The 18,430-nt window shown below is 36.9% G+C and overlaps 1 protein-coding gene across 1 annotated transcript; it reads left to right on the top strand.

The window, feature by feature from the left end:
• The first annotated feature begins 2,596 nt into the window (after window positions 1-2,596).
• Window positions 2,597-13,105, top strand: LOC131736809 (unconventional myosin-Ic-like). Its single transcript, XM_059021973.1, has 4 exons — window positions 2,597-3,269; window positions 9,166-9,231; window positions 9,713-9,843; window positions 12,964-13,105. The coding sequence occupies exons 1-4, from the start codon at window positions 3,168-3,170 to the stop codon at window positions 13,088-13,090; spliced, it is 426 nt and encodes a 141-aa protein (XP_058877956.1). The 5' UTR covers window positions 2,597-3,167; the 3' UTR covers window positions 13,091-13,105.
• The last annotated feature ends 5,325 nt before the right edge of the window (window positions 13,106-18,430 follow it).

Genomic DNA, 18,430 nt, shown 5'->3' with positions numbered 1-18,430 from the left:
ATTATTATTATTATTATTATTTATTTCTTAGCAGACGCCCTTATCCAGGGCGACTTACAATCGCAAGCAAATACAAATACATTCAAGTGTTACAATACAAGCAATACCTTGGATAAAGGTGCCTGCTAAATAAACAAATAACTGAGCACGGTTTTATTGTTCTTAAATACACATTCGGCCATGGAGTTTGAATAGAAAATTGAAAAAAAGAAGGTGACAAATACAGATGCAGTCACTGTACAGTATTTTCCATCATGCCTGTGCATGGTAACCATTAATTTTCCAGTTTCAAACCAAAATCAGGCACTTTCATGTCTAATTTGCATATAGGTTAATCCGGCCCTGATGGTGTGCCAATATAATATTACTGTATGGTTTAAGATTTAAAAATTATACAAGTACAGTGCATTCCAATGAATTGCATAGATGATAACTGCATAACCGTGTTAACTTGAAAGTAAAGCACATTTCCCATGAAAATGCACATGCTGTGAAATGCATATCCTGTGTGCCTTACAGTTTTATGCATTTAACCAGAATAAGGAACCTACATTTTCATTTAGCCAGAATAAGGAACATACATTTTCAAAAGAAATGTACTTCACAATTGTATGCAATTATCAGGTAACAATTAAATGAATTTCACTGTATATGTTACTGGTAATTGCATATGCTGGTGTAGCGATCCTGGTTCTCGCAGGCAGGTGCATCACACAGGGCGAGGAAATCCACACACAGGCAGAGAGGAGGGGCGCGAACCCGGGACCTCTCGCACTAAAGCATAGCACTGATACCGCTGTACAAAAGAGCCGACTCCCGTGCAAGGAGCATATATCACTACACTGGTAATTGCATAAAACAGTAGGCACATGGGCAATGCAATTAACAACAATCTACTGTAATAAGACTTAACATGATGTGCTTCTGGAATTATTTAAAGTTGGATTTCAGTGTCTTTTAATAAATTCAGTTGACATTGAACACTTCACCAGCCTAATTGCTTGTGTTTACATTTAGAAAAACAGGAAGTTGAGCCCTCATACTAAATTCTTTTTTTTCCTAGAGGTGTTAACCCTTTCAGGTATTAGCCCTTTCTGTACCTGGCAGCCAGCTCAGGGTAAAGGCCACGAGGTAGGCCGCTTGTCCAGTCTGCTGGAACCTTTTTTTTGTTCGCTAATATTTTCTACAGTTTTAAAATAGACCAGCTTAAGAAGTGGCACTGCAGTTGGTGCTGGGAAGGACTGAGCTATTTTCTTTACTGGGTATCTCAAAACTGATTATATTGTTAACAGATTTGCAATTTGATTGTTTTCCCTTTGAAGTGCATTGAAACTGTTGTATTGCTTAAGTATTGTCTTGGCACAGTTTAGCAGCTGTTAACCAGTTCGCTTGCAATGTGAGGGTACGAAGAGAGGCTGTTGGAGAAAATCTGAACATAGCAGCGCTCTGGAAGACACCAACTACTAGACAGATCTGTACCCTCCCACTATTATTATTATTATTATAATTTATTTCTTAGCAGACGCCCTTATCCAGGGCGACTTACAATTGTTACAAGATATCACATTATACATTATTTCACATTATACTTTTTCTTTACTGTATATAAGTTTTTTTATACTGGTTTTTACTGGAGCAATCTAGGTAAAGTACCTTGCTCAAGGGTACAACAGCAGTGTCCCCCACTGGGGATTGAACCCACAACCCTCTGGTCAAGAGTCCACAGCCCTAACCACTACTCCACACTGCTGCCCACTACTACTGCACCTCTCTGTCTCTCACATCCCTGTTCTGTCCTCTCACTCCCGTCCTCTCTCCCCTGCTGCTCCCCTAACCCCTCTAACCTCATCCCTCTGCCTCTCCCCCCCTCCCACTCTCTTCCCTCCTGCACTCTCTCTGGTGCCCTCTGGAACTGTCACTCTTCTGCTAACAAAGCTGATTTCATCTCTGCATTTGACTCCCACCTCCCTGTCTCTCGATATCCTTGCTCTCACTGAAACCTGGCTCTCTCCTGATATCACTCCTGCTGCCCACCTCCTTCCAGAACTACCGTCCTGTCTCCATCTTACCCTTCCTCTCTAAAACCCTTGAGCAGGCAGTACAGCGCCAGCTCTCTGCTTTCCTGTCTAACCCCTCTCTACTCAGCCCTCTCCAATCTGGTTTACGCTCTCTATTTATTTATAAAAAGTTTTTATAAATAAATAAGAAAAGTTATTTTTCTACACTCTTTAATTAATCCAAACTTAACCCGATGAGTCAGAATCTTTTGCTGCAGGTTTAGTATAAATAAATAAATAAATAAATACATTGGCAACATTGGGGTAAGCACTTCTGAGATTTGTTTGGCTAATGGTTGGTTTATTGAACGCTTGCACACGTGTTATCACAACTATGTTCTCGGGATTTTTTTTAAGGTGGTTTATGAATATGTTGTGGCCAGCATTTGAATCATCGTCTACACGTGAACATTTTATTATACAGATAGGTATTATTAACCGTATTTTGAAAACTTTTAACATTTGAACAGAGTTTTATTTAAACAAATGTTTCCTTATTAATACATCTAAATAACCTCGCGTTGTAACATGTAGGATTGTAAGGTTGTTTGGGGTTTATTAGATCAATTTAAACTTGACCGAACAACTATTATAAACAATCGATTACAATTTTTAGACATCATTTTTCTCTGTGTCGTTTCCGTGTTGTAATGTTGCCATTAAAACGAGTCTGTATCCATAAATGACAAGGCACCTAATTTCAGGGAACCACCTTAATTAGTTTTGTACTGTCAGAAATCGCAGGGGGCGTTGCAGAGCTTTAAACTCTCAGAATTAAAAGCGTTTTTCATTTCAGCGTGAATAACACGGTAGTACAAATTGTTACATGCCACTAATACTCAGAAAGTGTACTTTTATTTATTTATAAAATAATATGTTTGTGTCAGTACCGGAGAAAATACGCTTTCGGTAATATATCCTCTGTTCTGTGCGTTCGAGGGAGCTTGTGCATGATAACAACATCTTAAAATCTTATGTAAAGTTTTGGAGGCAGGAAGAAGAACCAGGAGACGTCTCGTAAGGAGGTATTTGGATTTATAATTGGTTTTACAACGAGATTTTCCCAGGCGCTGGTTATCATTAAGAACTTTCTAGTATTATTTAAGAACAATGGCAGTTAGAACCCAAGAAGATTTGGCAACTCTTTCTGAACTGGATGAAAAAAGTTTACTGGAGTCACTCAGCAACAGATTTCAACAAAACCATATATATGTAAGTACGTTAAAAAAAAGAAAGTGCATGTTGTCAAAAGTTGAATAGATGGTGACCACAAGTGGTTGTGAGCTGATAACCATGTTGTAATTTAAATGTTTTTGTTCTTTTTGAATATGCTTACCGGAAGATTTAAAATCAGAACAAAAAGTCTGTGCAGCCTTGCCATTACATATGTAAACTAGTTTTTATACATGATGATTTCATTTTTTCTTGCTGGATTCAGTGTAATTATGCTATTTAATTATTAAAAAGTGTACGTAACCGCGTGCTTATATGTAGGTGATTTTAAAAAAAAGGAAAAAAAAAAGCATGTTCTCCTTAACATTTATTTATTTTATTGAATATTTTTACATGTAAGGATCAAAAGTCTTTTTTTTTTGTTTTGTTTTTAATTTATTTTAGTTATTTGGGGAACAAAAAAAAAAACACTAAAAACGTAGCTTTCAAAAGCAAGGCACATTTTCTGTAAAAAAAAACTGGAAAAATGTTGCCAGTCATCATCCAGCCATTTCACAATGGATGGCATACATTATTATTATTATTTATTTATTTCTTAGCAGACGCTCTTATCCAGGGCGACTTACAATTGTTACAAGATATCACATTATTTTTACATTCAATTACCCATTTATACAGTTGGATTTTTACTGGAGCAATCTAGGTAAAGTACCTTGCTCAAGGATACAACAGCAGTGTCCCCCACTGGGGATTGAACCCACGACCCTCCGGTCAAGAGTCCAGAGCCCTAACCAGTACTCAGTGGTTGTTACTGTGTAGACCGAGCAAGTCAAATGTAGTTGGTGAATGTTTACAATAACGACTATGGTGTACAAATAGATACTAGGCATTGAAATCTACCATTTCACAGTAAACTGCATTGGAAGTAAGGTTTTTTTTTTTTTTTTTATTACATTTCATAAGGCCTCTTTAAATAACTTTGCATATATTTTGTTTGACAGATCACATGAAGTAAAATTTGACTTCAGTGTCTGAATGCTTTTGTAAATCAACCATGTTATCTATGAAAAGTCAGTACAGAATCATGTTTTCCGGTAAGGAATCTATTTACTTTCACAGGCAACAGTGTCATAGGATCTGCACTGTACCTTACAAAATAATGGATGCCAGGACCTACCTCCATTTATCAGACGTATTTGAAAACTAATAGGAACCAATTTATGCATGCAGAACCTCTGCATTACAATAGTACAACATTGGGTCCCCTTGTGCTAAACTACTTGGAGCAAGTGGTTTGTAAAGAGCAAGCAAATCAAACCCTATGCATGGTAAAACAGACTCCAGGATTAGATACATCAATAAGAGCAGAGGGTAAGTGGGCCTAAAAGAACAGTGAGGTAGTATGTGATGACTGAGTCGAGCAGCGGTGCATTTGTGTGGATGCTGCTACTAGTACCTCTTAAAAAAATGACTAAGAGAGCCATATTCGGTCATTCGAAGAGCTAGGTACTGCCATGATCCATTTTCTGTTTTGCAGGGTTAATGGAAACACATAAGAACTAAGTTAGTACTCTTTAACTGTACAAAACAACTACCCCCATTAGAATCATGGAAATGCTGAAAACAGAGAAAGTTCCTGGGATTCAGAGTGTGAAGGACAGAAAAGTATTTTAGTACACTGTGCTTTTGCTGCAAATAAATAACCAGTGCCAGCATTTTAAGATGTGGGAGTGTTAGAGCGCAGCATTCCCATTTGGGACTGAAAGCCGTACAGCAGAATAAGCTGTGCTGGTCCTCAAAGGAAAAGAACAAGAACGTTGTGAATTATTTATTTATTTATTTATGGGTGGTATCGTCTTGATAGGATCTGCTAAATATGTACAGCATATACAACACTGTAGACTTTTCCTTTTCTGAGGCTAAACTGACCTGTTAGGGGAACTTTCATTACCTTACGTTTTCATGTCTCGCATGAAGAACAGAACTCTGTGGTCTCAAGAGCTAGTGTATTTTACATATCCAGCTGATCCCACTAAAAGGTGTCGCCCAAAAAACCCTTGTTGGACCAAAAGCTGCAAATATTATAAGAATTTGTTGTATTTATGAAAGGATATATACTGAAGCAACTGGGAGAGATATTCATTTACTAGTTCTGCTATGCTAACCAAATTCTGGTCATTCAGGGACATTGCAGTACAAATGTGGTTACACATGTGCTTAGTTATGATGGGGGCATGTCATGAAGAACTAAGACTAGATACGTTTTAAAAAGCCTTGAATGCAGAGATACAGAAGTCTGCAGACGTATACTGTAAGTTTCATTATGACTCATAAGCAATAATGGTCAGGAGTATAATGCATTTTATATTCTGTCTAAAGGAAACTACTAGTATTTTATGCTACTGCATTGTATTCTGTGCCTGCCACGTGAAGTTACCTAAAATAGCGATTATCTCTTGGGTATGAATAGATAGTGTATAATGTGTTTATACTGTACAGCTAATGCATTATCTTTTCTTAACACGGTTTAAATAGCGGAAACTGGTTTGCATTGCTTCGACTTGACTTTCACAAATAGTTCATTCTAAAATATAGCCTATTTATCATTTTATTCCTGAAAGAAATGTATCTGGGATTTCATTGGACTTTCATGTGCACTGAATACAATTACATTTGGAAACATGAGGGCACTAGCAGAATGAGCTGAGTTCTGCAAGACCTGTTACTGTAAGCAGCCTGTGCTGTTATCTGATGGTAATTAAAAATTGAGTGGGTTGGTCCGAAGTGATTATTGTGACTACTAGAGCATTGCTTATGACCCTCCACCCGACTGGAAGTTGAAAGTAGTTTCAATACAGTACTTCAGGAGGTCTAACCTGATTGGAGCAGGTGAAATCGCACACTAGTCCTAACGTGCAGTCAAGTTCCCTGTGGAAAAAATGGAAATGTTTTCTGCAGCTCTGTCTCTCACAGCAGTGCCTGCTGGGCCTTTCCAGTTTGCTGTAATGCTTATGACTAGCTAAATTATTTAACATGCTGCAAGTATGCAACTGGATTAAAGAATAGTTTTGAGTGAAGTGGCAGAATAAAAATCTTATTTTCATTGTTGTGTAGGCATGTATACTTCCCAGGGGGAGAAGGTGGGAGTGCAGTATTAAAATATATTTATACCTGATTCTGCCGAGTCAACGTTTGAACTATTGCCCCACCCCCACTTTTTTAGCTGAATTTTTCACCATTTCTTATAACCATGCACAGAAAAATAAAAAATAACCATATGCAAATAATGCCTGAGATTTCAAACCTCGCGCTTCCAGTGAGTAGAACAAGCTGTGCAGTACAGTAGTTGCTCTGTGCATTGAATTGAATAAATTGTAAGCACTTTTCGTTTTGGATCCGACATCACAGACTCTGAGTCTGATTAATTACGCTTTCCTGTTAAGATACAAACCTTTTTTTTTTTTTTTTTTTTTTCTTTTTTGCAATAGACTTCAGCTTTAAAGGTTAATGTGTGTTTTATGAAGATTTAAAATGACATTACAGTGGACTTACGCAGCACGCTTTTTTCAGGCAAACCCTTTACTTTTGTTTTTCACTATTTAATAAATATTAACTGCATTTCTTGATTCTTTAACATAACTGTGTGCTTTGACTTGAATTTTAAACATGCCTAATTCTAAATGTAATCTATCTAGCTCATGTTAAAAATATTACATTAATATTGCTTGTTATTTCGCACCTCTTGAGTCAACGCCCCTCCCCCACTTTTGCCTTAACGTCAACTCTTTTATTATTTTTTTAAATCTTAGTTAGTATTAGCACTGTACAACACACACACGGTTGAATTGGGTACTGTAGAACATGCTGTGTGTGCTGGGAAGTTAACTTAAATGTGCTGTGTAAATGACACCTGTATTTGCCAAGTGGTAATGTTGGCTTTGTCTTTTTATTATTCCAGTAAATCTTTAAGGCGCCTGGTTCCGCGGGAGCTGAGAGTAGATTTCGGACAGAGTGCAATCACACTTTCTTTTAACTGCAACTTTTTTCACAGAAAATTATTCACGACATTGTGTGACATACAAGTAGCTTTCGAGTTAAGGTGGAACAATAGAATTATGGGTAATCAGATACGCAAATGTAAGCATTACAAGAGCCAATCAAATTGCGTGAAAGTCGCCAAAAGGCTTCTACATTAACAGCGTTTTAAAAGTCAGAGCACATGTCTGCAGTTGCTGTGCTTTGACTTTTAAAACGCTATGAATGTAGAAGCCTTTTGGCGACTTGCACGCGATTTGATTGGCTCTTGTAATGCTATAAAAATGTATTTTACTACTGATAGCTAAAATAAAAGTTGAAGTTGCATGTGCGACCAAGCTCAATATGGGCAAATGGAAATTTGTCTTCCCCAAGTGTGTTTTTACAAGGTTGTTGGAATAAACCTCTATACACTAATTTCCTATAAAGCAATAAGGCATATTGGAACAAAGGGGGTGCAATGGTCCAAATTTCTAAGGACGTTGTGACCATGGCTAAAGTAAGCCACCTTCACTTTTTTTTAACAAGAGACTGAAAGTTTTTTTGGACTAAAGTGCAACAGCTCTCAGTAAGGAGAATGCCAGCCATATCCAGAAACAACCCTTGAGTATCAGAGCTCATGTAAATGTGCTTTCTCATGTGAAAAAACATAAACCTGGCACACTTCAGAGAACACTGACAGTGTGGCCTTAACTACTTCTTCTAATTAAGCTTATAGTAAAAGCTAGAATGGCTTAAATTGTCATGCAGTGGGGTTCTTCATGTATTACTATACTGATGATTTCTGTTTGTTTCATTATGCGTGACTGACAAGCTTACATTGGAGATATATTTATTGTTTAAGTTCAAGCTGTGTGTAATCCATGTACACACCCAAGCATTTATACATGAACAGGTGCATAATTGACATTTAGTCTGATATTATCACTGTATAATTATACTATTAAAGTACATACCAGGGATGGGAAGAAGACTCCCATTACATAGCCATTTGATTAATTCCTGGATTTACTGTGAGTTTAATAAGACACACTTGTGCTTGTTACCCATACACTGGGTCTAATCAGGCTTGTAATAATCTGGAATGGGTAAAATGGCTATGCACCAGCAGTCTTATTTTGGAAACAATTAAAAAGGGGGAATTGTAGCTCTAATCTTTTTTAAAATCATATATATAAAAATAGTGTTTTATATTTGGTACAATATGGAATTTGGTTGACACATGTTTATCAGCGATAACTGTGGCACTACTTTAATGGATAAAGTGATGCGGCCCTCTTAGTGTTCATAATTCAAAAATATGCATGAACTTGACATTAAATAAATAGGTAATTAATCTTGTTAACGTGTTATATAGATATAGATATAGATATAGATATAGATATATATATATATATATATATATATATATATATATATATATATATATATATTTTTTTTTTTATTTTATTAAGAGGACAAATTAGAAATTCAACATGTTCGGATTACTCAGAATGTCGTAAGGTGCCAGAATTAAAGCATGACCTGTTGGGGAAAGCACTGTGATTTCCAGAATCTTGTGGTGGTCTGCAATGTGTCAACATCCTTTGACAAACGGTCAAGTTCTATGCCCTGCCCTTTTTCTTCCTAATTTGCATTAAGGAAAAAAGAAAAGTGTTACCGTTGCATATAAGCAGAATAACACTTTCGGCTGCAAGGTAAAAAAAGTAGCCCATGACAGGAATGGGTTGGGGGTCTCAGAAAAGTGAACACATATTGTATCGATGCAACAGGTGGAATATCCCTATATTGAGGTCCGTGTCGCTCAAAAGGGATCATTACTAGTATCTTGCCAGTATCTTGCCAGTTTGTTCTTTTAATGTTACGTGTACTCTGTCACAAACTTTCCTTTTTTTTTCAGACATACATTGGGGATATTCTTGTGGCCATAAATCCATTTAAATACCTGCCACTGTATGAAAAAACGGTAAGTGTCCAATACCACTTTAAAAATGAACTGTAGCAGACATTGTGTTTAAAAGGATGCAGAATAATCTTGAATTTGTCAAAGACTAGATTTGAATTGATCGTGGTTTTGCATCCAAACTTGTCTGACTTGTTGAGACCTTGGGACAGTCACTTTGTACTGTTTGTCTGCCTCTGCTGTCAAACTGAACCCCCAGCAGAAATGATTTCCTGCCAAAGTGTGATTTGATGAAAGGCTAGCAGCGAAGGCATAGAAAGAATCAAAATCTCCTGAACTGGACATCTGATTGAAATGCAGGGAAGATTGGGAAAGCAGTTACTTTAGAAGTGGTTAAGTGTACAAAGAGATGAACTGACACCATGTTTTTGGTTTGTTTTGTTTTTTTAATTCTGAGGGAAGAGTTTTCTTTTTCTGACTGAAACGCAACCAGCCCTCAAGTCATATCCACTAACACGAATAACTTTGCTTTCTTTTTCTTTAGGTGTCCGAAAAGTATAAATGCCATGAAAAAGGTGATCTACCTCCCCATATTTTTGCTGTTGCTGATAGAGCTTACCAGTCCATGCTAGGAAGGTTAGCAACTGGGCCCAGAAATCAGTGCATTGTTATCAGGTAAGGATGCCTCCATTTGACCAGTCTATTTTTCTGTTAAACTGCTGACTTAAAATAGAATGTGTGGTATATATTTTCCCTTCTGTAAAAAAAAAAAAAAGATAAGGTCAATTAGCATAGCAACAAAAATAGACTGGGCCGGGTGACACCCAGATGAGGGTTAATAGTGTTGATTGAGATAATAGACAAATCCAATTGAAATTTCTATTGCTGCACACATTCGAGAAGCTGTTTCTTTGGTTGTTTCAAATGGAATAGTAAATGACCTCTGTCAACACCATGATTCATGCACCTGTATTTTCAATGTTATTTGTATGATCACAGAGAACATGTATGTAATGAGATCATCTCTTTTGCATAACAAAACAAACTGTGTCATGCTGTTTTAGACAGCACCTTCAGTGTGAAGCATCACTCCTATTATTATTATTTATTTCTTAGCAGACGCCCTTATCCAGGGCGACTTACAATTGTTACAAGATATCACATTATACATTATTTCACATTATACAGATATCACATTATTTTTACATGCAATTACCCATTTATACAGTTGGGTTTTTACTGGAGCAATCTAGGTAAAGTACCTTGCTCAAGGGTACAACAGCAGTGTCCCCCACTGGGGATTGAACCCACAACCCTCCGGTCAAGAGTCCAGAGCCCTAACCACTACTCCACACTGCTGCCCTAGATTGGTGAGGACCATATTTCATTCCTGCATTGTATTGTACTGACTAACCACTGGTCATAAATAACCCATCCCAGTGTAATTCACTATTTTTTATTATCGGGGGCTATAAAACATAGCAGGAGTTGATTCATCCTGTCCTTTCAGCAGCCGGGCTGTTCAACTTTATTTTGGGTAATTTGTGTCATGGGTGTATTGTGTAAGGTGTAAATACTGGAACATACGTCACCATGTTGATACCACGTTTGTGAATTACGACAAAAAGGGTAGGGCTGAAGCATGCAGGATAGGCACATTAAAAAAGAAAAAATATATATTAAGCAACAGAAATGTGTGTTTATGTAAAGATAAGAGCTAAGCAACACACCCTTCGTCATATCATCATGTTTAAGCAGGTGGTAGTTAAAACATTTAATGACTTGTGACGTTTTAGTAGGAGACAAAAGGGCATCTTCGTGATCTCAACAGCAGCAACGTATGAATACCCCTGCTTGCTCTAAATCTCCCCCACCTCTACAATTCCACTGCATATTTCTATATGATTTTAATAGGAGGATTAATTAAACAACCCAACAGGACTGATGTGAAGGAAAAGGGCAGTATTTAAAATAGATATCTACCCTGTATGTTTATTTATATACTCTATGTTTGTATATATGTACGGATGCACAATGAAAATGCAACAGTCTAAATTTTACATCAATAGCTCATTGGGCACATACATAGCGTTATTTACATTTTAAATAGTGAGCAGATAGGTTTGTTGATTGCTTGAGAGGTATTGTTCCTTGGGATAACAAAATACTGAGCTCAAGTCATGTGATTTGGTATTTGAGTTTAATTAAAATTGCCAAAATTAGTTGATTAAGAATCTGTATAAATAGCCATTCGAAAAGACATGATTTTAATTCATGCAATTAAAACGACCATGCTCCGCTTGAGTAATGAAGATCGCCTGGTTGCTATCGGCATGATTGAAGGCAGCCAGTCTGTGGGTCGGAGAACATCTGAGGTTGCGGCAGAGAGAGGGGTGGACTGTTTTATTCACCGATGAATGCTGCTGGTGTGGATACTCCCATTTGACTGCAGTGACTTATAAATTATTTGCTCGCGTCCAGTGTGGATATGGCTTAACTTTGTAATGTTTTCATTTTTACAGTGTAAAAAAACTGAAAACTTATCACGATTCTTTGATCTGTATTTTTGTTTACATTCCTGTCATTTTTTTTGCTATCCCTGTTTAAAATATTTGATTAAATCCTTTAGACCTGAGTGTTGCTTTTCTTTTGTGCATCTGTGTGTGTGTGTGTGTGTGTGTGTGTGTGTGTGTGTGTGTGTTTTGAGGCTACTTCTGCTTACAGAGATTCTAGAAATGAAGCTGTGAAACATTTCCTTTATACCATTATTACATTTATTGCTGTATTTAAGCTGTATTGCCTTTTCTTTTATCAAGTTTAAAATGGATATCAACTTGTCCAACTTTAGATAGTGAATGTATAATATAGCCCTATTTTTTTTACATATATTAAATGGTATGTGTTATTATTATTATTATTTGTTTATTTAGCAGACACCTTTATCCAAGGCGACTTACAGAGACTCAGGTGTGTGAACTATGCATCAGCTGCAGAGTCACTTACAATTACGTCTCACCCAAAAGACGGAGCACAAGGAGGTTAGGTGATTTGCTCAGGGTCACACAATGAGTCAGTGGCTGAGGTGGGATTTGAACCGGGGACCTCCTGGTTACAAGCCCTTTTCTTTAACCACTGGATCACACAGCCTCCTTAACAAGGAGTTGTGAGTAAAAATCAGTTGATACATTTCTAAACCCAGTATTAGAATTAATTTTGGCTACACTATATTTTGGCTTTTATTCTAATCTTTAAAGAACTTTGACAGTAGCACACTTATTCTTTTATCTTTGAGTGTATTCATACAAATCTAAATGTACATTTCATAGTAATATTATTCAAGAGCATTTTGCAGAAATGCAAAATTGTTAAGGGAAATTATTTTGGGAGGAGTGTTCTCCCAAAATGCAAATGTAAACCACATTATTATTGATGATTATTATTGGTTTCCTGTGGGCAAATGTTTCACAAGTTTCCAGAGTTTGTTCTTAAATGTGAACTAGTTTTTGTTCAGGTAATAGCAGCTACAACTATGGGTTTTGATGCTGTTCCTGTTGTAGACTGTAGTAGATTTGAGTGCTTCCTAAATAAATGTACAATACCTTTTATATCTGCCTCTGTACCAGAAGGCCCCAGGTTTACCTGGATACCCTCTATTAACCAACACATACAGGCTGACAATTCTTTAGATGCAACATTGAGTCTGAGATCCTATGTTGCTTTTTGATTGTTTTTTTTATTCAGATTGTCAATACCAACATAACCTGATGATTCTCCTTAATCATTCTCCTCTTCTAGTGGAGAAAGTGGTGCTGGGAAGACAGAGAGCACAAAACTGCTGCTACGACAGATCATGGAGCTGTGTAAAGCAAACTCTCAACTTGAACAGCAGATTCTGCAGGTTAGTATTGAAACATCTTTATAGTAAAGATATACAATTTTCCTTTTGAAAACACAAAGCACAGAATTCCAAAGGCGTAGGAGTTACAGCGTCCTAAAAATCCAGGTTTACTTTCATTTAGCCCAAACAGTAACCCAAAGGGGTGGAAAATTACTTGGGGACCTTAGATGATGGCATGATAAAATACAAGAATTTAATCTCAATCCAGATTTAATGATTTCACTCTTTCCATCTGGATCTATTGTATGTGATCATATGTACTGTAGTGCGTGCTCTTGCATAAGCTCACTGTATCTGAAATCCAGCCATATAACTCATGACCTGCTGTATAATTATAAACAATTCAGAAGGAATGGTTTGTTTTGCTGCACCCTGATCACAAGGATAAGGTGTAGAAGGAAACGATTTAGAAGAGAGAGAAGGAAATGAAGAGTGGGATGCAGCACGTACATTAGTAGATAATGATGACACTTCAGTCATTGAGCAAATCCTCCCATAAAAGACAGCAACTGAGGTTCATGAAAGTGGCGACTCCTAAACCACTGCTTTGCATACATTAGCAACATCAGCATTATAAGAGCCAGTTGAGATCGCAGTACAAAAACATAAGTGAGTAAAGTGTAAGATACTGGTAGTTTTAGAATTTAAATTCAGTATCTGGATATATATGTACAGTATGGATGAGCGACTGCAAGTTGGCTATACATTGTAACAACCTATTTAGCTTGGAGGTCAAACGTGTAAACAAAAAGAATTATCTACCCTTTTGCCTTTTAGAATGCTGCCTTAAAAGTATTGAAATTGGTTGCCAATATCTCCTTTTTGATATGTAAAGTTGTACAGATTAGGGTAATTGAAATAATAGCGTGTTATCCTTTCAAACAAGTCCCTTGTTATAATGCCTCAAATACCTAATCTTTAACAAAGGGGGTCTGGCAATGCCTTGGAAACCAGTTTTACTCTGTGAAAACGTGCCTTTGTTATGTTACTTCTGTAGAGCATGTGTTGGAAGTCAAATATGTGTTATTTGAGCCTGCTGTTTAGTGCTGTTGTCCCACGGTATTTGACTTCTGAAATAGAAGATCCTTTTGTATTTGATGCTTACCCCAGACATGCCAAAAAGATCCATCACGTTATTGAGTACAATAGTTACTGGGTACTGCAGTTTGTATGAAGCTTACATACAATAGCTTTCTTTGTTCTTCTTAACAAAACACAAGCGTTTTGGTAAATAAGAGTAGAACCATAATTGCCAAAATGTTACTTCTGAAATATTGCATAGCCACTTGGTCAGCTTAGTGACTACAATGAAAAAAGCAGGTTTTCACTTCATAGGAAGGTTTGTTATGTCCCTCACAACTGGTGAACCTTCATAAACTTCTAACTCAGCTTTGACCTTCGTATTAATGAATAAATGCTAATATGCGTATTATCTGGAAATTGTTGGCAATACACAGTACCCAAAAGTCCAGTGTGTGTGTGTGTGTGTGTGTGTGGTTTGTTTTGTTTCCTGACTTATTTTTTTGTTATTGTTCAAGTGTATACTGTACATCAAGAACACGTTTTGTTATCTTGGTGCTATTAAAAGGCTTACAAAATACCAAACCGATACACTGTTTTTGCAGTTATCTATGCTCTGCTGTGTTTAGTGTAAGCTCTTTTGAGTTCATACAGCAATGAGTAATGTGGGTTGTTGCCTGTTTGCCTCCCCCATCCACTGCCTCATCTTCCGAATTTTATTTATTTTTTTCTTTTCTTCCTGCTGTTATGCACTATGCTATGGTCTCTGGAAGCTACCAAACAACAAGTTAGGTATATTATGCTTCTCTTGAAAGAGCTGTTGAACACGTTGAAAGTATTTAGGCGGTGCAAAATTATGTCCACATAAAATCCAGAACATGAATTCAAGCCAGCGACCAGCCCCATTGTGGCTCTATGTACAATGTGTGTAATATTACACACACTGCTTAATGCCTTTTTTGTAAACAACTGTGACTTGGTGCAATCTAACCCTGTACCTAGCGAGTTGCCATTTGTCAGGTGATACAGCAATTAGCCTTTAACAACAGGGAGTGTAATCCTAGAATATTTCTAGTTTTTATGTAGACTGAGAAGTAGATCTAGTGGATGATTCAAGCAGACAGATACTGTTTTTGACTGATCTGCATGCTTTACTTGGGAAGATCCAGGTCAGCAGTTCAGCCAGTTGTACAAGTTTGACTTTGAATACAATCCAGAGTAAATGTGCTGGGTTTCTACTAGGCTCGGTGGTGTTGCTATTTTAGACTTGGGGAGAAACACATGCTAGTCTGTGTCATCCATACACAGCAGAACACTTTTTTTTGTTTTCCTTCTAAAATTAGTCAATATTAAGCTGTGTATCAACAAAGATGGTTAGAAAAATAAAAGTTAGCGGCAGTAGCCATGAAACAAGTCTGTAAAAATGAATGTCATGTCATGGGTTGTTTGAAAGAATAAGCACAGCTTGTGAGAAAAGAGAATCTGAAAAATACAGACAGGAATACGCTACCTCTGCTGAGCCTGGGAAAGTGCTGAGCCTTAGCAGGGAAGACGCAAGTTTTTCCATACCCAAGGCTTTTGCTTTTTCATTTCCTTTTCTCCCTCTCTGGTGGTTTCTCTGTTATTACCAAGTTCATGCCAAAAAAACAAGTTTAATAGACATGGGCAGAGAGAGTGTTTGTTTGATTTGAATAAGTCAGCAAAGAGCAGTTGATAACTTTAAATAATAAAGAAACACTAAACACCAAGTTTTTAACTGGAAGTGGCTTTGTGAGTTGTTGGTTTCCGGGAGATCAAATGCTTTTTGAGATTTTCTAACTTAATACCCGGATGTAATCCATGAATTTCCCATTCACCATATAGTACAGTAAACCCTTTTTTATGACCTGAACTTTTGATTTTTAACCTGTCATGCTGTATGCGTCTCTCACATTGTGCAGTAGAAACCAGACCTCTGCATTTTGCATTTACTGTGCAATGTTGTTTTAATGGATGTTTCTTGATTGGGAATATCCTTTTATTATTATTATTATTATTATTATTATTATTATTATTAATTTCTTAGCAGACACCCTTATCCAGGGCGACTTACAATTGTTACAAGATATCACATTATTTTTTACATACAATTACCCATTTATACAGTTGGGTTTTTTTACTGGAGCAATCTAGGTAAAGTACCTTGCTCAAGGGTACAGTAGAAGTGTACCCACCGGGGATTGAACCCACGACCGTCCAGTCAAGAGTCCAGAGCCCTAACCACTACTCCACACTGCTGCCCACATCTTACAGTAATTTGATGACCGATTTTACCAACACCTTACAGACATTTGCTTTATTATATTTTCAGAACTGCTCCCCAGAATTGGATTAAACTTTGTATGCACATTTTATTTCCAATGAGCGTGTGTGCGTCTGTTTGTAGATTTTTAAATATAATTTTTAAACTGTTCCTTCTAACACTTCTTTTTGTGTTGACTTCCTCTTGTATAACGTTTCTCAACATATGTTTCTGAAGCTGTGGTTTCCTAAACGTCTGCACCATAGCTTCAAGGCATTCCTAACACTTACTGTAGTTGATATAAATTAAAGACCTGCAAGTCAGAATCCCTGCTGTTGGAGCTGCATCTCTGAGTTAAAAATAACATTTTCCATGGGAAGATGTTTAAGTTGGGTGGTCCAAAAATAATGCAAAAATTAGTGGTTCTCCCCAAAATGAAAATGTCTGACTTTCAGGTTTCACTTAAATGGCTGTGAACTTTTCATGAACAGAATTTATACCCGGGGAGATTTTTGAATACAGGAAAATTGTGAGATTTATTAGACCTCGTATGAACTATTACATCTCCTGATTGCCCATAAAAAAATCTTACTGTCAAGTACATACATTAAAACAATTAATTGCTTTATGATTATACCCCCTGTTTCTTTTCTTTTCTTTTTTTAAATCAAAAATTGTACTGCATTGACCTGGCTTTATAAATATTGAACTGTTTTACACATGTTCTAAATTAATACTTTTTCTATGAAAGACTGGATCAAAAGGTTTACAAGTTTGAGTGACGTTTACTTCATATTCGACAGAGCTGGAATTGTCCTTGTGATATATGCACTGCAGCATTGTGGCGTCTTTCTCACTTGTGAACATGATGCTTGCAAGCCGTATATAAACATGCTTTCGTCACAACAGTAGGCTGCAAAATGTTCCTTTAGCCACTGAGACAAAACAAGAGAGCTTGTCTATGCATATTACATCGTGGCGCCATACATGATAGCATACAGTAGTATTATACACCTGAACTGGATTGCACTAGCTTTAAAAAGTTAAATCATAAAGCTCCTACAAAGGCAAAGTTAGTAATGACTTGCACTGTAACTAAGCTGATTTTAAACTTGCGTGTAACAGGAGCAACTGAGCACTGCTGTCCGATTCCCTTTCAAAGAAATTGGAGGATGTGAGTCGGAAGATGTAATGGTTGCCATTTGAATGAAGTAGCGTAAGGTGTTTTGACACCACATTGGATTGAAGCTTGGTTTAAGTGGGTTATATACACTACCTTTTAATGCAGTACGAGTCTTGCCTGTTGCCATTGCTGAATAACCTACTTGGTCATAAAGTGGAATTATATTAGGGTTACCACTGCAGTGGAGAGTGCTCCTTTTATAATGTTGGTTATGTTTTCAGGGATTCCAAGAAGCTGGTGTGCAGCACTAGGAAGAAAAGCTATCCACAGCTACTTTGCTGTGAGTGTGGGCATGATGGTATCAAAGTTGCTCTGCCTTTGTGTGTTTGGGCCCACAATCCTGTTTATGAGGAGAGGGGAGCTTTAATTTGCAGCTTTAGTTCTTTTTGTAAATGTTGTTTTGGTTTTGTGGCATCCTACAGCTACTTCACTTCTGCCTTCACACATTGGTGTTTTGTGTTGTATTGATATCCGTGACCACAATACACTTCGTGTAAATACCTAGTTGTTTTAATATCTAGAGATTATAATATATGCAGTAGTGGTTATAATGTATAGTGGTCACTGTTAATCAACACCATCGTACATTTCCCAGCACCAGACCGCTTGTATCAGATTGCAATGACAAGACAATACTGAAAAGGTACTTTTAGAAAAACGACAACAACAAAAAATAATAAATAAAGAGAAATAACATTTTCATTCAATGGTGGACCTGCAACATAAATGATCAGCCAGTGTTTTGTCTTGCATATAGTATTGTGTTTTGCAGTTTTTTTTCAGGCTACATCGTTTGTGCATTTTAATCGATTAAATAAATATTGAAAACCTAGGCTGGCAATAAATCACAAAAAACTGGAAAACAATTGCTTTTTAACTT

Source organism: Acipenser ruthenus, unplaced genomic scaffold (genome assembly GCF_902713425.1).
Source record: "Acipenser ruthenus unplaced genomic scaffold, fAciRut3.2 maternal haplotype, whole genome shotgun sequence".
Taxonomy (NCBI): domain Eukaryota; kingdom Metazoa; phylum Chordata; class Actinopteri; order Acipenseriformes; family Acipenseridae; genus Acipenser; species Acipenser ruthenus.
The sequence above is the reverse complement of the archived record's forward strand: the minus strand, read 5'-3'. Positions and strand labels throughout refer to the sequence as shown.